Consider the following 24898-nt stretch of genomic DNA (forward strand, 5'->3'; position numbering starts at 1 on the left):
TCATTAGTAACGACCAAAGTTGGAAAGTCTTTCAACCCTATGCAGATCAACAAAGTGTGAAGCAAAATCATGTTATAGGGAATGTGCGAAACACAAGATGACTAAAGTGCTCAAGCACTTCATCACTGAACAATCAATGACCTAATTCCATACTGACTCCTGGGTTGGGATTTTTTTTTTTTTTTTTTTGTTTTTTTTTTTTTTTTTGGGGGGGGGTGTTGGGGCGTGGGGGAGCAAACCAAAATAAGCAAGTCCTGTTGCCCCTGTATCAGTAAAAGTGCATGTCACTCACCCAAGCTTGATATTCAGTCAGATGAAATTCATATGAAAGCATTCCACACACCCCCTAAAAAAAATAAACTTCAGAATTACTAGTGGCAGAGCCACCATAGGTGGGGAATGTTTTTGTTTTGTACACATGACTGCCCCTGCAACAGTAAAAGTGCACGTCATTCACGAAAGCTTGATATTCAGACAGATGAAAGCATTCCAAAACCCCCTCTAAAACGAATAAACTTCAGAATTACCAGTGGCAGGGCCACCATAGGTGGGGAATGTTTATGTTATGTACACGTGACTTGGGTACAGTAGGTAACCCACCTTAAAATAGGTCCAGTTCCCAATAAATATATTGGGTCCCACCATGAAACAGGACCTCTACTGTTGTTTCATGGGTTCAACTGTCCAAGGCTAGATGGCTCCACAGCTCAATTCTATTCAATCTAAATCTTAATAGCAAGGTTACATGTACTTAAATTAAAAAAGAAACGCAACATGAAAAGGAAACCTATTCTAATTTGGAAACACAAATTCATTAGGAAACTAAATCCTAGTAGCTTTCTCCTACTAAACATACCAAAATAAAAGATTAGATGTTAATCCCAAAATAGAAATAAATAAAAATCCTAAAATGTCCTACTAGCCAAAGATGGAAATCGGACCCTATTCATCTCTGTCTGGATTCCCAAACGGGTTTGGACCAATCCATTGAAGTGCTCCTGAATCAAAAGGCACTGGTTTCAAAGAACAACTAAGTCATCTACCCCCATAGCTAACTAGAACCATGAAAGACCTCAAAAGACATACACCAGCATCCCAAAACACCCCCAGTGCACTCTGAACATAATTCTTTAGTGAGAGATTAGGCGCACAAACAGCTAAGAATGAATTTTGCATACTGCATACTGGAATTGTTTCAACACACTAAAGATGAAATGAAATAAAACACGTTCACATCATTGATCACTTATACAGCATCCACATAACTAATGTGCTGAAGGAAAAATCCAAAGAAAAAAGTATAAACTTTGCAAAAGACAAACCTGTGCAGACAAGCAGGCCTGATGAAAAGTAGATGGGCAGTTATCACAACATATCAACTCACCCCCATCACCACAAAGACCACATGTATCATCATTTTGATCCACTTCATCAACTTGAGTTGCTCGTGTCCCATCTTTCCTGGCCTTGTATTCAGCTGACCAAGCTTGAAGCTGGCAATAGGTGAATGGCATACCAGACTCCATGAAAAGATTCAAGCATGGCCTATATCGCTTGCAACCAGCATGAATTTTGAATTCAGAGACAGAAAGCACCTTATTGCAGCACTTACAAAGTACACCATCTCTAGTAATCCAGCCATCCTTGACCACAGCATCATCCTTTCGTCTCCGGTACTGGACCACATCATTCACAGACACAACACCTGCATCAATCAACCATGATAGCACCGTTCTTTTCCCCATGGCTGACAACTTAATATCCATGTGCTTCCCACCTTTCCCTGGGCTTCGTGGAAGCAACTTGCAACTGCTGCTCTGACTCTTAAGTTTCCTAAAAGATTTTGAGTTACAGGCATTCCTTTCAGTGGACCCCTTGGACCCAAAATCTTTGGGCTTAACCATAGCAGCAATCAAAAGGTCATCATCCTCAATCTGACTCCGGCGCAATCTCTTCCGTCCATTTTCATCTTTGAATTTAGATTTTCTTGCCTTGCCAACTTTCCTGGAATACTGGGATTCAAGAGATTCAACATTCATAAGCAAAGGGGCTTCATCAGTATAATTTTCCAAGTGAAGCTTCTTTCGACCTTTTCTATCATGAACCACCACAGCTAATTTTCGAGAATCATTCAACTGGTTCTTCAACTTCTTACTTCTGGATCTTTTTGCACTTTGATGTTGGGAAGAGCTTATAGACAAGGATTTCTTGCTGCTCCAATCAGTACTTCCTTTACCTTTTTGGCATTTCTGGCTTTTACTGGACTGTGAACGAGTTCTAATTCTGTCATTTTGTGACTTAACCTTCTGAGGAGTGGACAAATATAATTCCCCATGGATTTTGAATAATTTGGGATGTTTTATTTCGGATATCCTTTTAGACTTCCTAGGTGTCTTCTTTAGTGGACCAACTTCTGTTGCTGCCACAGATGCATGCTTCATTTCAAATTTTGAAGCTCCAACAGCCTTGCAACTTTTCTCGTTTAGATGTCCCAACAGTTGTAGTCTGTCAGATGGCACCTCCCTTTGAGAGAAATATTGTTTTTCTTGTAAGGGTGAGGAATTCAAATTAGTTTTCTCCTTTTCATCCACATCAAGACAAGGAGGTTTCCTGCTACAGCTTCTCTGACATCCAGAAGATAGTGTCTCATGATGCATGGATCCTCCATCAACAATTTCAAGCATGCCCTCCTGAGAACGCCCCTCTCCCTCATTGTGCACCAACATTCCAAGGGAAAAATTGCCGTGAGGGTTAAGGAACAGTTTATTCTGTTCAACTGCAGACTGCTCACACAGTTGACTCGAATGGAGTTCAAGATCTTTAATTTCAGAACTTGGTTGATCAAGGACTGAGAAACTTTGATTGTCAACTTTCTGATTACAATCATTAGAGACCCCCTTCTTAACTGCAGTCTCTACAACTTCTGCAGCAAAGGGAGTAGAATGTGTACAAGTATCAACCTGCACAGATGAATTGTCTGAATGACAAGAAGATATTGATTGACCCAAATGGTCCAGCAGAGACTTTTGCAGGTGCTTGCCTACCTTATCCAATGCTGTATCCTTTTCCATGCCAAATTCATCTAATTCCCCTTGTACAGCTTTAATTTCCCTTCCCACTTTCTTTCCAGAACTCTTTCCTTCAGAGCTTGTGATGCTGGGGTTGCTATCTTGCTGAGAGAAGTCATTTCCAGCCTTTTCCACCACTGTATCTACAGTCCACAAAGTGATTGGAACATCATGCAACTGGCTTTCAGAACAGATACATGTGATATCTGAACCACAAACTGGTACAGAGCTCAAATGCAAGCCATTCATTTGGTGCCCAAAGGTTATCACATGCTGATCTTTAATCACCTTTTCAGTGTTTGCTCCCACAAGCATATCTTTTCCATAAGGAAAATAAATTGATGAACCTTTCAATGCTTTCTCAGCCCCTCCCTCACTCCATTCACCAAGAGCTGAGAAATCTCCATTGCTGCTCTGCTCATTGAGGGTGACCTTCTTTCTCCAGGTAACAATCTCAGCACCTTCAGTGACCAGAGGAGAACCATGTAGTAGATTCTGACCCTGAACAAGCTGGTTACTAACCTCATCCACATTGCTTGAATTGACAGATAATGCACTTTTAGTTGCTTTAATAAGTTTTCCCTCTCTGAGGGCACTAATCTTCCTGTCAATATACACCACAGTAACATAGGGATCTAAAATATTCCACAGACGAGCCAGTGAGGCAGAAGTTTCTGTTTGATGCATCTCTTTTTCAATTTTCATTAATATATCCAATAAGTCCAACCAGAATTCACTGATACCAATCCACTGCTTCTCATAATTTTCCTGCATCAAACTGTATCTATCAGCAAGCAATCTCTCGCCACATGACCACCAAGCTTTCTGGAATGCACGAAAATCCTCCCCCTCAGGTGATATATAAACTGGAGCCAAAGTATTCCTGTCCGACCTTATGCGCGTTGAAAGAATCCAGCCTGCAGCCTCAAGCAAATGATTGACATGATTACGAAGACGTGGACGGAGATCTTTCACAGAATCAATCTTCAACGAAACAATATCTGTGTCAACAGATTTAAGAAAACTTTCTCTAGCAGCAATGGATGAATCTGCAACATAAAGCTTTGTTCTAAAACGCTCCTGAGAAGTAGGTGAAGTAGGCATACTTTCAGGAACTTCCTTTACATCATTTCCATGTACAGTAGATATTTCACACTTGGAAGCACCAGGTTCATCAATGTCACCTCCATGGTCCACATTTTGTCGCTTCAGAAGATAACAACTTGATATAACACCCTGATCTGAAGATTCAACCAAGTAGCATGCCATTGTTTGACCAACATAGCATGAATCTGGAGAAAAAATACAAGAAGCAACTTCATCCCTTGTTCCAATCTGAGTCTCGTTCCCCACATCAGGAGAATGTTTAGTTGCGATTTTATCGGAACTTAATCCAACTGAACAGGCTGAGGCATACTGAAGACACCCTGATTCAGCAATTCTTCTGCCAACTCCGTTAGGGCTGCAATTCACATGCCTATAATTCTCATTTGCAGTGCAGGAGTCCTCTACACACAAATCTTTTGTCGAGAATGGACTTGTCAGTTGTAAGTTCTCATTAATTGAATTCGACAGCATATTTCTGTGTTCATTGCCCTCACCTTCAAAACTGATAGCTCCGGTAACCAGACACCTCTTACTGGTGTAACCATCCTCATTTCCACAAAAAGTATTCCTGAAAATATGGCGTTCATCATTTGAACCTTCGAAGCCATCATCATGTAAACCCTCAATTTCTTTGTTGAATAACATCATCGTGCAATCTCACAGCTCAATTCCAGCTAAATTGTTTTCATCATTTTCTTGAAAAGAGAGAGAGAGAGAGATGAAGTGTTGTCAAATGATTCAACAAGGGAGAATGAAAACCTATGTTCGCAAATCAACAGGAAAAGGCCCAATAAGCCTTGTTACGTGAAAACTTCCAGTTCATTCCATCCTGCAATTACAACTAAATCTGCAACCGGAAAAATAAAAGAAAAGGAAAGGGAGGTCAGAAAGAGGGGGAAGAAGTGAAAAGCTTTCAGAACACACATTCCTCTGCATATTTCGGTTCTCAGAACTAGTAAGTACAGGGGAAGTACCATTGCCAACAACCCATAAAATGCCAGATAAAACGCAAAATTTTCTATGACGGCATCATGAAAAAAATTCAAAACCAATTTTGAAAAATACATCGATTAAAACTGTGCCAATTTGAAAAACACAGTTTTAAATGAACCAAGTTTCAGCATTTTCATCCTCCAGGAAAAAGGTAAGAACATGCTCATGTAAAAGGAAAAGCAAATAATCTAGAAACCCTGCCAAACTATAGCATTGGAATCACAATCCACTCCGCTCCGCTCCCCTCCCCCACCCATAAAAAAAAAAAAAAAAAAAAAAAAATAATATTGGGCTTCCCTTCCACTACCTCCACTAAAACCCAGTTTCACACAGCTATAACAGTATTCACATTCAAATTCCTCATTGAAAAAGCCAAAAAAACTAAAGGAAAAATAGAGATGATTCCGGACTTCCACAAAAAAAAAAAAAAAAAAACCTGATACCCCAATTTCATACATCAATATCCGTATTCGCATTCAACTTCCGCATTGATAAATTGAGTCTGTTCTGGAGTTGTCCTCAAAGAAAGAGATTATTCTTACAGAAACAATAGTCAAGCTCCATTTGAAGCCACAAATGCTATCTTAAAAACCCCACGTTAAGCAGACCCAAACCACTCGACGCGATCAAAAAACATACATCAAAGCCAAAAAAAAACATCATCTAAAACTGCAAGTACATTGGGGAATTAGAGAGAAAAGCAAAGCACACTCACCTCTTGAATCCCAATCTCGGTCCCAAAGCGATAGAACCACAGAAATTGTGGGTAGGAGTAGGGTTTTTCTTCACTTATGTAGGTAGTTTCGTTCCTAAGAGCAAAAAGGACAGATGTAGAAAACCCATCAAGCAAATAAGAATCCCTCCTTCGACTTCATCGCCCCCTTAAAAGGAAAGACAACCAACTTGTAAATTCTATAGATTGGAAGGGCCAACGGCTCTTCCCTCTTTCTACCTCCCTCCCACTTACGCTTTCCATGTACGTTTGTACCCGTCTCTTTATTTTTCTCTCTCTAAAGGGTCAAGGCCATTTTTTAAAGTGGTTTTTTAGCTCACCCTGTAAATGACGGGTGGGTTTAAGCTTTAACATCGATGAGTAACGCTTCTCTTATGCCCTCTCTTTCTTTCTCTCATGTCTCTCATGTAACTGTAAATGAGAAGCGAATAATTTTGTGTAACTGACGAGGCGTAGGTGCCACTCGTCCTTCTGTCTTCGTACGGTTTTGCTTTTCTTTTTTTTGGGGGTTTTTTGCAGGAGAGGAGAGGATGGAACAGGGAACCCACGTGCAAGCATCGCCTTTTCTGTGATTCTCGTGATCTCGTCTGGGTGTGGGTGGTTGACACGATGAGCGGCATTGCTTCCTTCTCCTCCCACTCCTCCTCCTCCATTAAAGACCCAATGGAAGGTGATTACGGGCCCCCTCTCGTACTAAAGATTAAACTAGAAATAGAGGGAGGGGGAGGAAGGGGTGGGGGCCTGGGTGGTGATTAATTTTTTTTTTTGGTGAAAGGGTGGTGATTAATTTATGAGCCTTTCTTCTAACAACTCTGTATAGAAATTTATAATCTTTCTCTTCTGGGCCGAACTGAAAAAAATAAAGGAAGGTGGTGTCAGATTAAAATCAAGTCAACGGTGTCAGCATTCACCTCCTCTTCTAATGGTATATTAGCAGTTCAGCAGTCAATATCTTGTTCGTATTTATTACTATCATGTCTCAATCTAGGTTCCGTCACTTTTAGGAATAATTTCATAATCTACCTATTTATGATTGCGTGCCATCCGGTAGTTTTTCTTTTTTTTTTTTTTTTTTTTTTTTTTTTTTCTGGGAGGTATTATCCGATGGGTTGATTAATCTGAAACCTTTTCATTTTAGGAGATAGTTTCAATCTGAAAATTTGCAAGCTTTGGAGACTGCAACTCTGTATCTTGAAGCACTCAGTAACAAGCAAGCCAAATTATCTTATATAAGCTTTGAAAACAATCTCATCAGTAGTATCATAAAAGAAGGGAGCAAAATGGTCCCAAAAAATAGCCAATATTTAGTATTTTTGAAGAGCAAAACGGTTCGATCAGGCTTATATGGCCAGTCAGTATGAATAAAGGTATCAAACATCAGTATCAGTTTCAGTATCGGTATCGGTATTGGTATCAATGTCAGTGCCAATACTTTATACTAAAATCCTAGTCTAAAAGTACTATGGGCAGAGTTTGGGCATACTGCTCCAGAGAGCTAGCGGCTCCAACCAATGACAGGGGGGACACACATGGGCACGGGCTTCTTTTCCATGGGGTGGGGGAGAAAGTTATACAGTCTAAGCAGCCCAGCAACGTACCCCTATCTTTTCCCAAGTCCTAAATATTGAGAACGAAGAACATAGCATTAATTAGTGCTTTTAAAAACCAATATTCCATTGGACTGTGTCCCAACTATCACATGAGTAAGAGATGTCAAGAACCATCACAAGTGGTTGGTATCCTGAAATTCACCCATAGTTTAAATGTTTTTGTGAAATTTTTTTATTGGTGGTGTTAACACTGGGAAAAACTATCATGAAATTTTTTATTGGTGGTGTTAACACTAGGAAAAACTATCTAGGTTTATGCAATTTGATCTTATATGTATTTTCTATTATAAGGAATTGGAATTTGACTGATATCACTTTTTTATCGTTTGGATTCATAAAGATGATTTGGGCTGCTGGGCCTTTAGGATTGTATACAGAGGTCTTTCGAGCCTCCTCCATCTTCAACCTTTCTGAATCCTTCATTGATCTTTGTTTCTTCTATGTCATAAGAAAGAGTGATTTAATTTGTATGTACTAATATTACGTTCTATTACATTTGTTTGTCTCATAATAAGTGTGTTTTTCATCATACCCAGGCTAATCCTTTATCTATAATTCATGTTATCTCTAGATGTGTTTATGATTCTAAAATTTTAACAACTATCCATATGAACTCACTCCCGCTGAAGATAAATGTTATATCTTTGGATGAATACCAACTGTTATCTTTTGTGGATTGACCCATTATTTTATGCAATAGCAGCTTTGATTCCATTAAAGGAGAGGCCTAGATGGACCTTGGTTTTATTGTTTTACATTTTATTTCTTATGCCCTACATGAATTATGGTGTTTCAAGATGCGTCTTGCCCATGTTAGCAAATGTTCCCGGGGGTTGAAAGCAGAGGTCGGAAGCATAAGCGACGGGCTTCTCGACTTCAATCTTTGTCTTTCATAAGTTATGGGTTGATTGTAACCTAGTATAGGATTGATCCAAGGCAATTCAACTCAGGTATGCAATGAGTGCCTAGAAGCACAACAAAGCAGTTAAGGAGGAGCGCAATAGGAAGCAAAGCTAATACCCCACTCGGTCTAGGGAAAATTTATTGTTTACTTTTAATTTCAGGTTGTCATCTATTGTGTTGAACAATTGAATAACAGAGTTGTATTGTAACTTGGAAGACATAAAAGCAACAATAGGTCATTATCTATCCTCGAAATATCTTAAGGCATAACATGTGTAACACAAAATTAGAAGACAATCAAACATTAGGGTCCAGCCAGGGGTACCCATATAAGTTCCTGGTTAGAAAAAGTAAAGAGAAAAAGACGAGTGTGACATGTTACACAAATAAGAGAATTAGCTGCTCAAACTAGTCTTTGTCCAGACAACTCCATTCTTGTTTATCCAATGACAAACTTCAATTAGACCTGGGCCATAACCCAATAGCTTAAAAGCAAGATGGTTTGGATTCCAAGTTGATGTGTCATAGTGGCATGTCATTATAGCATGATTCACCTTCTTCCTAGCTTGTATATCAACTGCATATACTTTCACTTTTTGTAAAATGTGGCAAAAATAGACTTGAAATGGGAATGGCTGGCTATGACATATGACTGGTGGTTCAGAGAGGTTTCCATATATTAGTTTCACAGTTTCAATTGTGACATTCTCATAAGATCCTTCAACATTCTCAGTTCTCCATATGCCTACATGGTGCCCTAATTTTTCAACAACAAAATCAATAAGATCCTCAGCAGAAGTAGCACAGGTGCACTGCTCACATTGAATGGAGCTTTTCTCACATATCTTAAGGGTGTCTTGAATATACTCATCCATGTTTGAATTATCCACCACACCAAAAAACTTCTTCAATTCATCGATCCTGGAAAAGGAAAATGGAATTTTTGATGCCAAAGGGCGTGGCAAGAAAGATTTATATGACACTGGCTCCCTTAGATCAGGGACAGATATAAAATTTCCCTCTTTCACCATTGACTCCCGAAAAAATGGCAATCCCCCTTGGCTAGCAATTGACAAGGGTGTTTCCTTCGGAAGGCCTTCATATATCCGTTTTTGATCTCTAAATGGGACTATTGATGGAAAATTTTTATCGTACATTATTTTCTTCACCAGGGCATTTGTAGAACAAGCAACATTGGCCTGCTTACAAAACAAATGCAGATGGGAAGCCAATTCATCGTCCTCCATAAGTTTCATAAACACTGCCAACTGATCAAGGCTTAACGGAGAAGCCTTTGCAACAAACCAATGTGGAGAGTTTGGAAGACTAATATGCTCTTCCCAATATTGCGAGATGGTATTTTCAGCTTGAGAATCCTGTAATTTTCATGGGGAAAAAAATAACAATCAAAGAAGCAAGATAAATTAGGAACAAGCCATAGCCATGTTGAAATGATTGACAATGTTCTACCAAAAAATGAAATGACTGATAATGAAAAATCATCATCTTTCTTACACTAAAGTATGCAACTATTAGAAGACCAAGGAAAAGAATGCAATGGATCATCGTGGAACTGAAACTAAGAATGGAAGAAGTAAGGTTGTGCCTTTATGGAAATGAGATCGGTTTGTTGCATGATGAGGGTGTTTGAATTTATAGAGGGAAATTTTTGTGGTACCAGCAAATAAACTAAGAAGGAAGTTATTGTTAGTTCCCTCAAATTATGAAAAAGTGAAAAACTTCTCTTTATGACTACTATTTAAGTAAAGTTTCAATTACCGTTTCAGCCCTCAAATTTTCAAGGAAAAATGATCCCTCCCTGGTCGTACCCCTATGCCCCCGACATAGAGGTGGTGAAAAGACCACCCTATCCCCGGTTGAATGCTTGTGTGCTTTTCCTGATTGGTCCCTCGTGTTGGCATAGTGACCACATGATCAGGTAGAGATATCCAACCCAATTTTTAAATATCAAAATTTTTTTTTTGTAACTTTTTAAATTCCAAAATCACCCCCTTAATTCTGGGTTATTTACATAAGAACAAACTATGAGAAGTTGGGATTCAGATCTTCTCCCGTGTTAAAGAGAGCCCAATACACATCTAGCAACTAGGAGCTCCAAGGGTGCATGCCAAGGTGCTGGGGTGCATGTTAGCTCCAAGCCGTCCGATGTAATTGGGCCCTCTCCCGCATCGGAAGGGATTGGGTTCCAAGAAGTTGATTCTCGGAGAGGATAGTGTTTTCCATATTTACCATGACTACAGACCCTAGAATCAAATAGAAGCTACAGCTAAATAAATGCAACACTGTAGAATCGCGATACCTTTATGATATACCTAAAAATGGATCTCCAATGAGAGACTGCCATGTGATAAGAGGTCGACCCTAAAGGCATATCCAAACAAGCCCAGTGCATGTTTCACCTAAGGCTATGAGGAAACTTGTGAGACACGGTATCAAACAAGTCACCATATGGAATACGGATTAGGTTCACGTACGAGAATAATCCCATATGTTTATTCTCGTACATCCTTGGTCTATGGATTTTGAATCTATTAAATGAAGAGAGAAAGTGGATTTCAAATCCACGAACCAGGGACATACAAGATTGTTCGTGTACATGAACCTGATCCGATCTCCACTATATGGGCCTTATTTGACCTTCCACATTACAAGATCCGAAGGACTTTCCATTGACAACAATGACTAGGGGTCGAATTGATGGCAAAGGGATAGATTGTCCACCAACGTGGTCACTGAACCTTACCATTCGGCGATGAGATAGGTACCAGGCAATGAGTCAATAACTTATCTCGTCATCAGTCTCTCCTCTCCAGCAATGGTTTAAGTCATTGCTCATCGATCCCACACATATATCCAGACATGCCCCTACCAGGGAAAGTTAATTAATGAACAGACCGTAAAAACAAACTCATTATCTTAGCCTACAATTCTTTCATTCTCAAATTCTTACTGTTGTCTTCCCGGAGAATTGATTTAAGCATCAGAGGGTCAAAGGTGATGCCTAATTAATTCATAACCCAACCCAAGGCATCTCGCCTCTGTGTCCAACTCCATCCATAAAAAAAATTAACATTTTACTCTTATTATCGGAGCCCCTATGCATCCAAGAAAGGAATTTACTGCCTAGAAAACTTGCTAAGGAAGATATAGATAACAGAAAAATTATTAAATTTACTTTTATAGTTACATCCACTAAAGCAATAACATACTACACACATAATCAAAAATGCTATAAACCTAACAAGTATTTCCCACCCAAAAATGGTAATTGTAAACATAAACAAAAAAATTGCAACAAAGAGAAGTATGTTTGATGAAAGTGACCAAAACCTTCCCTTTTTAGAAGGTTATTTATATCACTTAATTCCTCTGACATCCCTAACTTACCTAAAATTGAAATGTTAGAAATTTTCTGGAATGAAAACATCAACTAAAAAGTTAGATGTCATGATGAAGTTTTATCTAATGATATTTTTTGTGAAGAACTTAAGCCATACATTTTTGAGGTCAGGATAATGTCCATGTGGTTGGTTCTAGAACAATTCAAACTTCCTCTCTAAGAACCAATTTTTTAGGCTTTTTGCTTAGATGAACATAAAATAGAATTTTGAGAAGTTGGGAAACTAAAAGATTTAATCATAACAAGAATTGGCGAGAACAATTTATGCAGATAAGTCACTTAATGGCTTATTTTATTAGAAATAAGCCTTAGGCTGAGTTATATATATGTTGGGCATTTGATCCCATGGGCTTTCTTTGTAATAGACTATTTTAATGGGCCTAAAATATTAGTAGAAATTAAGAAAATAAGATTTAATTCATTAGTTTAGTTAGAGTCCTGCTTTGAGTCTATTTTCTTTGTTATTTTAGTTTTTTAGTTAATTTAGGTTTCTTAATTAGCTAAGGATTGGGTTAGGCCTTTCCTTTTTAGTGTTTGAGCCGGTTTTGAGTCTTCTATATAAGTTTGTAGGGCTATAACATTGAATAATAGTTTATGAATGAAATTGCAACTTTATACTGTCAAAATTATGAGAAAGAATTTCTTCAACAACTGAGATAGCTGTGGGTGAGAGGACCAAGCTGAGATAGTCATCCCACCATCCCACCTACATCTATCTCATCTCAATCTTCTTCTATAGAAATTTGATAAGTACGACATCATTGAATAACATGTTGAACATCTCTCTGTAAGTGAGGCCAATAATACAAATCAGCCACCATTGCATGTGTCTTGTTCTTGCCAATGTCCACCCATTCCTCCACCATATAACTCACGAATCAAGTGTTGCCTCAACGAGGTATCCGGAATACAAAGACACGATCCCAAGAATAGATAACCATCATAGAGTGAGTATTTGTCATCTCAACCCCGACCCCCTTATTGTAAATTTTCATATACTTTGGCAAAATCAGCATCTTGTATGTACTCTTCCTTGATGTAGTCAAGTTTTGTGCTTTGTATGGTAAAGTTATTCATCATAACCACCTTCCAGCTAAGTGCATCAGCCATTTGGTTTTCTTTTCCAACCTTGTACTTGAGAATGAACAAAAATCCTTGGACATATGATATCCACTTGGCATGCTGATTGCTAATGGACCTTTTGTGAGTGTAAGTATTTTTGAACTTTGTGATCTGAATATAGTACGAACTCCTTGCTAATCAAGTAGTATCTCTAGTGCTTGAGTATTTGAATAACAACATAGAGTTCCAGATCATGGGTAGAATAACTTGTTTAAGCATCATTCAACTTTTCATTGTAGAAGGCAATTGGGTGACCTGCCTGCATAAGCAGTCCTCCAATCCCAATATAGAATGCATCTGTGGCCACTTCAAACATAAGGTCAAAATTTGGTAGTCTAAGCATGGGGGCTTCCATCATATTCTATTTGATCACCTTGAATGCCTTAGTAGCAGCTGGGGTCCAATAGAATGTCCGGCTAGGGTCCAATGGAGTGTCCCTTTCCCTTTCTTCATGCACTCCGTAATCGGTGCCATGATAGCGCTGAAATTATGAATGAACCTCTTGTAGAATGAGGTAAGGCCATGAAAACTTCAAACTTCAATCAAAGTCTTAGGTATAGGCCAATCTACTACACTCTATATCTTCTCTGGATCTGTTTCAACTCCTTGGGATGACACAATAATCCTTGAGCAGCATAAGTGAACACTTCTTCAAGTTAATGTAGAGCTTTTCAGCTCGTAATACTCTCATCACACATCTCAAGTGCTCAAGATGTTCTTCTTGTGTGTTCTATAAATAAGTTTGTCATCAAAATAGACAACAAGTATCTTGTCGATAAAGGGGCGTAATACCTTAGTCATCATGCGCATGAATGTGCTAGGGCATTGGTAAGATCAAAGGGCATAACCTTCCATTCATACAGCCCATCCTTTGTCTTAAATGCTGTCTTCCATTCATCTCCAGGGTGGATCCGGATCTGGTGATATCCACTTCTCAAATCTAGCTTAAAAATGATAGAGGCTCCTATCAACATGTCCAACATATCATCTAAATGGGGAATAAGAAATATGTACTTTACTATGATCTTGTTGAGAACATGGTTGTCTATGCACATTCGCTAGGATCCATTTTACTTTAGTGTCGACAAGGCTGGTACAGCATATGGACTCATGTGTTCTACAAAAAATCCCTTTTGCAAAAGGTCATCCCCTTTCTCTTCTCTTCTAACCCGATTTGAGAGTGTATGAATTGAGGGGGTTCTAATACCTAATTGGAGGCCAGCATTCACTTCACTAAAAGAAATAGTGACAATACCTCCTTGGATAAAATCGAATTCAGCTGAAGAAGCTTTGGTTCTGTAAGAATAGATCGAGCGCTACATCTCCCCGTCCAACCACCTGATTAGCCAACCCTTTTGGGGTTTTATTTTCCATCACTGGACCTTCTTTCGATCGAAGTATCAGCTCCATCTGAGCTCTCAGACCACATTCTCAAGTCACCACTCCCACAACCTTATTATGGAATTATTATTCAAGATTGAATTCCAGATTTTTGAGGATACATATAAGTCACTTAATGAACTTATTTTATTGGGAATAAGCCATAGGTTGGGTTATGTATGTGTTGGGCCTTTGATCCCATGGGTTTTCTTTGTAATAGGCCACTATAATGGACTTAAAATCTGGGTAGAAAGTAGGAAAACGAGATTTAATTCATTAGTTAGTTAGAGCCCTATTTTGAGTCTATTTTCTTTGTTATTTCAGTTTTCTAGTCAGTTTAGGTTTTCCAAGTAGTTAAGGATTGGGTTAGGCCTTCCTTAATGTTTAAGTCAGTTTTGAAGTTTGTAAGGGCCTACAACATTAAACATGAATTTATGAACGAAATTGTAGCTTTGTGTGCCCAAAATTCTATGAAATAATTTCTTCAACAGTTGAGATAGTTGTGGGTGAGAGGCATAGGCTAAGATAGCCATCCCAGCCATCCCAGCCACATCTGTCCCATCTCGATCCTTCTTCTTTTCTTTATTATTCTTTCATCATCTTCTTTCCTTGAATTTCTTCAAGTCTTCTAAAAGGTTGGATGTCACACGTTTTTTCGGATTAAGTAATTCAGCCATCCAATCAAACTCAAATTTTGACTAGTCATTCAGGAACCCTAATTTGGAGATCAATTCAAATATGAGCTCTTTCTGATGGCTTGATCATGAGATATTTGCAAAATACCAATTTTACTCTTCCTTTCTCAAGATCTGGAAAATGCTATTGTTTTGTGTTCAAATAGTTACTGTTTTGCTTTCGTTTATTAATTCAAATTAATTTTTGAAATCAGAGACTATTTGCATTTTAGTGCCCTAATTTCAAAACCCTAATTTTGGGTTAGAAATTATTGTTTTGCCCCTCATGGTTATTTTATTGTTTTCCCTCCATAGTTGTTGTCTTATTTCACTCCCAGACTTCATTATTTGCTTCTAAACCATCCTTTGGGTATAGACCCTTGTCAATTGGCTACTATTTTGATTCTTTAAAATATAGTACTAAATTAACAATTCAAGAATAGAAAAGATATACAATTATTATTTAAATAAATTTTAGTAATAGATAACTTAAGATGTGTCTAAAGTAGCATCTAGACAAATTTTCTATTTTAGAAGCTTTGTAAAGAATATATATATATATATATACTAGTAAAATAGACACGTGCAAATGCATGTGTGAGCATTTGTCAAGTGGAAAAGAAATTAAATGTTTACAACAATCTAAATTCATTCTAAAAATTATCCTTGGTAAAATTTACTGATCCAATTTTTTGAAAGGCTCAAAGGAGTAGAGGAAGAAAAACAAAACAAAACAAAAACAAAGCACATTATAAAGCAAGGCTGATCTAGTTTGAACACAAACTTTGTAAAGTTAGATTACAATCTCGAATACAACTTCACCAATTGATTTATATGACTGCAGGTTCAAATTAGAGAACCTTCAACATAAGCAAAATCATCATCAAACACAAATAATAGAAAATAACCACCTCCTCCTTAGCTAATTGTGTTTTACTATGAGAGTAATAAGGAAGAGAAAAGGGTTATGGAAGGGGAATAAAAATAGAGAGTATGATAAAAGAAGAGAGTGAGTTAGAGGAACGCAAAACCCTATACCTATAAAGAAAACAATGGTCATTAATGTTGAATTGAAGCTATTTGGCTGGAAAGATTACCACGAATTCTTTAATGATCGATAAATAGAGAAGCACAAAACTTGTAAATAAGAATAACCATTATTAATGACGATCCAAAAATATTTGGAGAGAGAGAGAGAGAGAGAGAGAGAGAGGTTACCAAGGATATTCGGTGAAGGCTACAACATATTAGGGTTATTTAAGATTAAAAAAGAAAGAGAATATGAAGACATGGAACTTTTTTGGTAGAATATGAGGTTTTATTTCTTTTTAGAACAATATGAGTTTACCAAATAAAGAAAAACTATCATATGCCCTTATTCTCTACCATGAATTATTTATCAAAACTAACAAAAAAAAAAAAAAAAGATTATTTACCCAAAAAAATTTAGATCGTGGGCAAGGGGAGGGTTAAGGAAAGAAAAGAAAATAGCTGATTTTCTCAACTATTTTGGTAGAATAATATGAGTTTACAAATAAAGAAAAACTATCACATGCCCTTATTCTCTACCATGGATTATTCACCAAATCTAACAAAAAAAAAGAAAAAAAAGAGATTATTTACCAAAAAAATTCAAATTGTGGGCAAGGGGAGAGTTGAGGAAAGAAAAGGAAAGAGAAGATTTTCTCAACTATTTTTGGTAGAACAATATGAGTTACCAAATGAAGAAAAACCATCACATGCCTGCTAAAAAGTCAAGCTATGAGTGGTTACCTCTAGCTTGAGGTCCTAGTAAAACAGACCTTGGAGATGAGAAAAAAGAAACAACTCTTGGAATCTGAATCATGACAACCTAGTCATCTTCCTCTGAATATGTTCCATCCTTGAAAATATAAATGGAAAATTTATTTAACATTAAAAAGTGATTGTTTTTTAGTACAATAGTGTAAGATCAACCTTTCACAACAAAAGTACCTTAATAGTATCCTATCTAAAATTTCTCCTCCCTTGCATAACATGAAAAATACCGGACAATGAGAAGGCTTAAAAATAGTTGTTAACTCCCAAATATATGATTTTGGTAACTCAAACTCCTCCAAAATTGCATGAATCAAATTACGTTGTGTAGAAGAGTCTGGACATTACAATGAGTCCAAAGATAACACAGTGGATGGTTATGAAAAAAATGAAAAACCTTCTACCAAAAAAAAAAAAATAATAATAATAATAAATAAAAAAGTCAATTTACTCAATGCATTGGTTATAACACTCAATTGCAACTGTTGTGTTGTAGAATAAATACAGTAAATAGTTAACTGCATAGACCCAACATTTATAATAGTAACCCTTTGTTGAGATTTTTCACACTACCACATCCCCATTGCAACTGTTCTACAAGGAGAAAGAAAAAAAAAAAAAAAAAATTAAGAAACACATATTTGAAACGGAAATGCAATATGTGAAATTGTGAATCACAAACAGGGAAATCTCCAATATTAACAAATCTTATTTGTATTTGGCAAAACAAACCAAGTGTTACTCTCCTAACCAGTTGAAATAACACAAGACTACAATTTCATAATCTGCAACATATCAATGATAGAAAGTATAGGCGTGCTAAATATATCAGACAGAGCAGTTTTAGGAACATCAACAGTCTATTGTCTGTTCCATGGGAGGTATCATGACCAACACAGGTCGACCATTGAACCTAGGATGAGGAAGTCTACGGTGAATCTCCCATCCTTCTTGTTGGGAATATCCCTCTCCATAATGGTTTTGATGATAACAAACAAGTATTGATCTAATAGTTATCTTTCTAGTGTCATATAAAGGACCACATCCAAGACACTTGATTTTAAGGTATAAGCGGACACCCATTGAAGCTCAAGACATGATATGGCATAAAGTAATTGAAAGGAAAACTCTAGTTGCATGATTGAAAAGTTGAAGACTTGAAGAATTGATGACTAGAAGACTTGAACAGGTGAAAAAGATTTGAAGAGTTCAGGACTTGAAGAATTAAAGATTTGAAAATACTTTTGTACAACTGCACTTGAAAGCGGCAATTGCTGGTTGGAAGCGGTACCTGCGGGTTGAGCAAATTTTTATCCATTAAAGATTATTCTCCTTCCAAGTTGGGTGATTTTGTTACCCTAATTAAGCCTAGCCTCTGCCTATATAAATACCCCACTGATGACTTTAATAATTAAAAATAAAAAAATCTCTTAGCAATCATATCAAAGTCATTTGTGAGGATCAACCATTATTTTATTGAGTTCACGGACTGAAGTCAAACACGTTCTTCAAGAACTCAAGATTGTAGTAAAGTCTTCTTCACCTCTCTATACTCAAGGGAGACTACAAAAGGTGCATTCAATCATTTACTTTGTATATTCATTTTGCATGTACTGCATGAGGTAAACTTGAACAATTCTATTCCACTTGTTTAAATTGTTGCTTTTATATTTTCCTAGACTGTAATTAGGATTGTGTAAGGATCCTCTTATCCTTAAAAGAGCTAGGTGTCTCTCCACTATTGAACAGGATTGTAAAATGTGTCTCTTTGCCTTGAAGGAGATTGTAAGGATACTCTTATCCTAAACAAGATTTTGTAAAAGTTTTCTTCCCTACCTACTGTCCTGAAAGGGAGAGCTAGTGGAATACCTTACAAGTGGAACTTGTAGGGAGTAGACTAGACTCAAGTTGAGTCGAACCACTATAAATCTTGATGTAGTGTGATTGTTTGTTTTTATTCCGCATTTCTTTTACAATCACACTTGGGGAATTCGAAAAGATTTTAAATTTCACTAGCATAACCTATTCACCCCCTTTTAGGCTATTTCACTTCTTGACAGAGGGGACATACGTGACAAAAATACTGAGTTGCAAAGTCACATGTTGTCTCACACTACTCTCGTTGCTCTTTATCCTCTATAAAACTTCCGCAGCACCCATGCTCTAGATAATGCCTCACAGCTGCCTGTTCTCATTATTAAAACCATGAAGATCAATTTCTCCACAATGATATGGGAAGACAGTTCAATAAAAAAACAAGAGCAAAATGTCCAATAAAGTGAATAGGTTGGTCTTTGTCCCATTTCCTGCATTCTAGCCAACCCCCCACCCAAAAAAAAGCAGAGACAAAGAGCGTTAACTAACAAGTATTCTGATGAACCATGCAAGAGAGAAAGAGGAAACAAAAGGGGAAGTGGTTCATCAACGAACCTTGCTCATAAATCCTTCCGAATTGGGAACGCCTACAAGCTTTGCTGCGTTCTTCACCATAATCTACTTGCCTTCCTTTCAAATAATAAAAAGATTTGTGAACCCTGAATGTTTGCAACAAATAAAGAATAGGGACAAAAAGTCACAGAGGGAGAAGGAAATGGCCACGGATGTGACCTTAGTAGCTACAAGCACCTACCTATCATATATGCTTGTTAAGGAACCCAGGCCAGGAACAAGAACCCGTCATCCTTCTTCTCTGCTCCCGCAAAATAAGACAAACCACCTAACCTTTACAATGGCAGAAGCAAAATCAAAACTTAGAATCATAATCAAAGGAAGAAGAAGGAGAATGACGAAGAACCCATTTTAACAAAAAGCAACTTTATTTCACATAGCCCTTTTCCAAATCCAAAGATTCCATGAAAGACAATAGGAGGTAAATCATCAAGGTTGGTTGATGCTGTAGAGTCCACTCACAACCCAATGGCAGAGTTGAGAGTAGTAACATTCACATTGGACTTGAAACATTCATTCAATGCCTGTGTGAAATATCCATTGCCCATCCATGTAGGCCATGCGCTCAAACCCGTGGTGTAATTAATCATCATCTTTGTGATCGGTAATGGAAAATCACCTATGGGACAAGTCTGGTTGAGATCTCGAAAGTCAATATAGACTCCGATCTGCCCGTTCTTATACCAACTGGACTACAGAGCTCACCAAGAGCTTCGAGAGTTGAAGTGCTGCAATCCACAACCGGATCATCACAACTTCGACAGCTCCGAGGATGAGAATTTCAAATTAATAACAAAATTAGAGTTATTATTGTTAAAGACAAGTAAACAAAATTGGGAAAAGCAATTGAAGAAAGAATATTTTACCAAAAATTAGGGAGAGAGAGTATAGAAAGATATAGATTTTCCTTTTTATAGAAAGAGAGAGAGAAAGGCGTGAGAATTAGGAAAGCACCTTTCGTAACAAAAGTTTGAAAATAAACATTGTATATAGCTTTTATTGATAAGGTAACTAAATGAAATTAGGAAAGCCTTTTTTTTGGGGGGGGGATGGGAAGATTAATTAGGAAAACAATTGGGTGGAGGCAGTATATATATATTGGGGTGATATTTAAAAAAGAAAAAGAGTGGATTGTGGAAGGGAGCATGGGAGTTTCACACAAATAAAGTGTTTTTATTGATAAGATAATTAAACGGAATTAGGAAAACCTTTTTTTTAAGTAAATATTAATTAGAAAATAAATTTGGGGGAGGAAATATAGAAAGATATAGATTGGGAAAACATAGAAGGAGATATTTCATAAAAAGAGTGGAATGGGGCATGAGAGTTCACATGAATATAGTATGATATATATATTTTGTAAAAAAAAAAAAAAATCTTAAGCTTCAGATTTTTTATATAGATTTTTTTATTATTTAGAAAGATTCATATCAAAAGATAAAAAGAAAGGGTCATGAGAGTGAGGAGGGAGGAAAAACCTCCCAAAATATAGCTTTTTTTTAGAAAGATAGGGGAGAGAGAGGAAGGAAAAAAGTTTAGAATTCTATAGTTTTTTGTAAAAAAATCCTAAAATCTAGTTTTTTTTTTGGGGTAGAAAAAACTCCTATAGATTTTTTTTTTTAAAGAAAGATATACATTAAAAGAGAAAAAGAGAGGTAGGTGACGTGAGAGAGAGGAGGGAGAAAATTTAGATTTTTTTTTTTTTTGGGGCAGTAACAACTCCTAAAATATAGATTTTTTTTTTCTTAGAAAAATATGGATTAAAAGAGAAAAGTATGAGAGAGAAATATAGATTTTATTTTTTTGATAAAAAATCCTAAGTTATAGGGTTTTAAAGAGAGCAGCGTGAGAGAGAGGAGGTTTCTTTTGATAAAAAAAATACTCCTTAAATATAAGGGTTTTTTAGGAAAGAAATAGATCAAAAGAGAAAAATAGAGAAGTGTGTGTGTGAGAGAGAGAGGAATATAGATATTTTTTTTTTTGGAGAGAGAAATATAGATTTTATTTTTCTAGTAAAAAAAAAAAATCCTAAATTATAGGGTTTTAAAGAGAGCAACGTGAGAGAGAGGAGGGAAAGGTTGAAAAGTAAAGTAGAAAAGTGCGGGAGGGATAGATAAGGAAAGGGATCTGAAAAGAAAAAAAAATTTTTTTTTTAGAGAATACTTAAATATTAAAAAAATGTAGAGGATACCAATAATATTGAAAAAATAAAAATGATTGACAAAGGAAATAACAAAAAAAATAAGGTATTTATATAAGTAAAATGGGTAAAATAGTCCAAGAAAAGATTAGCCATGAAGCATGAGTACATGCACCTATATAATAGTATGATAGTATGATAGTATGATAGTATGATTTGAATGGCATGCTCTAGAGGGTATCTCTAGACTAGCACCAAGTTTTCCCATATGGAAGGGTGATGGTGCATATTCGACCATATGGATAGTGGGAAATGTTCAAGGGTTGGCCACATATCAAGGTTTTTTACATAAAAGCATTTATCCTATGTATTGGCATGTTAACTCGTATTTTCAGCCGTCCATTTCTTTATATAAAATTAAAATTTCATTGGATTTTCGAATCTTTATTTTTGCACCTAGCGAACTCTATTTTATCTGAAAATTAACAAGTGAATAAGGGACCTTGGGCTCTAGTTATCTATAAAATTTCAGCTTTGTCCATATGCCACGAGGCAAATATTTGTAATAGTCTAAATATATCATTGGCCTACTAAAACTTCTCCCAAAGTTTTTAGACATGCGTGAAGAAGAATATTACAAGTAGCCTCATCAACTCCTAACAAAATTTTGTCAAAATAGTAATGCACTTAAGTTTAATGAAGCATATCTATATTTGGACATTCAAAACTCATTTATTTTTCCTTTCAAAAATTAAAAATTACATCTTTGAGTATACTCCTTAACAAGCTTTGCAAATGATGAGGATTTGTTCTCTAGCAATTTCGTTGGAGAATCATATTCCAGTACAAGGCCTGCTTGAGACAAGAAAACATGTCACCCTATTAGGAAAACACCTCAAAAAAGATGAGAAGCCATATTTTTGAACACAATTGAAGCCATTTGATTGTGGTATACTAACTAGAAGCTACTAACCATTATCGAGAAGGAGAACCATATTGATATCAAGAATTGATGATATCCTATGTGCAATTGTGATGACAGTGGACCCTGAGAAGTGTTTCGTAAGCGTTTGTTGAATTAGATAGTCAATCGCAACATCCATTGATGATGTAGCTTCATCAAGTACTAACACTTTACTCCTCTTGAGTAGTGCATTCCCTAAACAAACTAGTTGCCTTTGACCCATACTCCAATTCTCTCCATTCTCAGTCACTGCAACAACCACCACACACACACACACCCAAAAAAAAAAGGGGTTAGCTATTCAAGATCTTATTTTCATTAACTTTTGATTCCCAAATTTTTTATCCCCAACTTTTTCGTTGGAAATGAGGGTTGGGGCCTAGGAGGTTGAATTGTGTACAAGAAGTTAATTATGTCATAAAAAAATAAAAAATTGAAAGTTATGTTTCTTCGTGGATGAATAAATTGATGTTGAGCAACTTTGAAATAATATGAATATCAGAAGAAACCAACTTGTAGAATCAAGCCTCCCTTTCCTCTTTCTAACTTCATCTCCAAGCTAGATTCTATCTAAAGCCTAAGACAACAAAAAGTTCATTTCAACTTACTATGTTGATTTTTCAAAATGACATAGAACTTATCATTAAAGATGAGCGAAGGGAAATATGAAATGAAAAAAAGGAGGGGGGGTGCTAAGTGGAAATAAAAAACTGAGCAGTAAAATGTGCACTTCTCAAGTCACAATTAAGAGAATATCTTAAGCCAAACTTAGTCCAAAGATGATCTAATGCATCCAATGAACAAAAAATAAAAAGAAGATGACCACGAGAAAGGAGTTCATAGCAAACATCAACTAGAAAAGACTCCATGGAGAATGACCACTAGAAAGTAGTTCATAGAGATACATGCCCCTACCAATCAAATGTGACATGTTTATTTTGTGTGCAAATCATTAGTAAGAAGAAGATATGTCCATCCTGTCTTTGTCAATGAATAAAAAATTCATCAATTGAAAAAAAATCCCCACCTCCCAGATTTGTTCATCAGTGTACTCTTCAAGTGGATCAAGATTACTTCTTAGAGTCCCCTCAAACATTGTTGGGTCTTGTGGGATGATGCTCAATCTTGACCGTAAGTCATGAAGTCCAATCTTAGAGATGTTAATACCATCTATCAAAATTTGACCAGCTGTAGGTTCAAGCACTCGAAAGAGAGCTTGTACAAGAGTTGATTTTCCACTTCCTGTTCGCCCAACTATGCCAATCTTCATTCCTCCTGGGAAAGTGCATGTGAGACCTCGCAAGACAAGAGGAAAGTGTGGGGCATATCGGACCTACATACATATCATATAATTAAACAACATAGCCTAGTAAAACACCATAATAACCGATGAACTATCCAGCAACGTTAGGCTTCAGAGTGTTTATTCCATAAAATGAGGAAATAAATAAGGTAATAATAACATGAGAAATCTAGATTAAGGACCACCTGCAGATCAACAATATCAACTTTCCCTTGTGATGGCCATTCCTGACCTGGCCTATTTTCTTCTTCCAATAGAGGAGGTTCACTAGGGATACAAGTGTATTGTAGTATTCTCTCAACTGATATAATTTTAGTCTGAAGTTGGTTAAGATCCCATAAAACACCATGTAAACTGAAACCAAGCCCATATATGATTGCAAAACCCACAATACCTTCAAGAGAGAAAAGAAAATAAAACAAATTTGAAATTATAGTTTCCCCGAAGGTTGATTTTATATGATCTCAATTTCAATTTTTTACCAGGATTGATTGCTCCTTTTGGCACTGAGATCAAGAAAACCAAAGAGATAGCATATGAAATGGATGCCATTATATCCATACGAAAGCATAACCACTATATTGCACCAGAGAAATGAAATTTTGGCCAAGCATATCGATCCACCAACTTAAGATTTGTGTCCATAAACCTCTCTTCTTGATCGAAGCACCTGATAGTGGTTGAACCCAAACAAGATTCAGAAAAATGTTGAATAATTGGAGCCTGACACACTCCAAATAGTCGTGATAGTTCTCGTGCTGCAGATATGTAGTATTGCTACAAGACAAGGTATATAAAAAAGAAATTAGGTATAATGTAAGAACAAATTTTGTTATTGAATAATAGTGGGAAAATGATATAGACTTTGTTTATGAGATATTTCTTAATGTAAGCTACTTACATCCAGATGGTTGATAGTAATTGATCATCACAGACGAACCTATAGGAAAATATTTTATTATATTTTGTTTACTTCAATTATTCTCTTCTGAATGGTTACTATTTTCAATTTTTTACTAGATTTTTATTTATTTACTTTTTGGTGAAACTACATGCTGATTTAGATCCAACAATTTCTATCCTTAAATTCTTACATAAAAAGTTTATTGAATATGAATGTAAGTAATTTTATTCAAAAATTTATGGTTTATGTTTTTCAAAATTTCAAAGAATTTTTAATCAACTGATTAAATTTCAAATTCAATTTATAACAACATGTGTCTATATAAAAAATA

The 24898-nt window shown here is 36.4% G+C and overlaps 2 protein-coding genes across 2 annotated transcripts in view; both read right to left on the reverse strand.

Moving 5' to 3' along the window:
- The window catches only part of LOC122074090 (increased DNA methylation 1-like), a 61285-nt gene extending 54837 nt beyond the window's left edge, over positions 1–6448 (reverse strand). Inside the window, exons 1-2 of the mRNA XM_042638917.1 lie at positions 5884–6448; positions 1323–5022 (exon numbers count right to left, since the gene is read on the reverse strand). Of these exons, the coding sequence (XP_042494851.1) occupies positions 1323–4823 (3501 nt within the window). The 5' untranslated portion in view covers positions 4824–5022; positions 5884–6448. The remainder of the gene's footprint in view (positions 1–1322; positions 5023–5883) is intronic.
- Positions 6449–8634: 2186 nt separating this feature from the next.
- LOC122072810 (polygalacturonase-1 non-catalytic subunit beta-like) lies at positions 8635–10041 on the reverse strand. Its single transcript, XM_042637222.1, has 2 exons — positions 9930–10041; positions 8635–9790 (listed from the first exon to the last, which is right to left on the reverse strand). Exons 1-2 carry the CDS (start codon positions 9978–9980, stop codon positions 8810–8812), a joined length of 1032 nt encoding a protein of 343 aa, XP_042493156.1. The 5' UTR covers positions 9981–10041; the 3' UTR covers positions 8635–8809.
- Between the last annotated feature and the right edge of the window lie 14857 nt (positions 10042–24898).

Source organism: Macadamia integrifolia, chromosome 3 (genome assembly GCF_013358625.1).
Source record: "Macadamia integrifolia cultivar HAES 741 chromosome 3, SCU_Mint_v3, whole genome shotgun sequence".
NCBI lineage: Eukaryota > Viridiplantae > Streptophyta > Magnoliopsida > Proteales > Proteaceae > Macadamia > Macadamia integrifolia.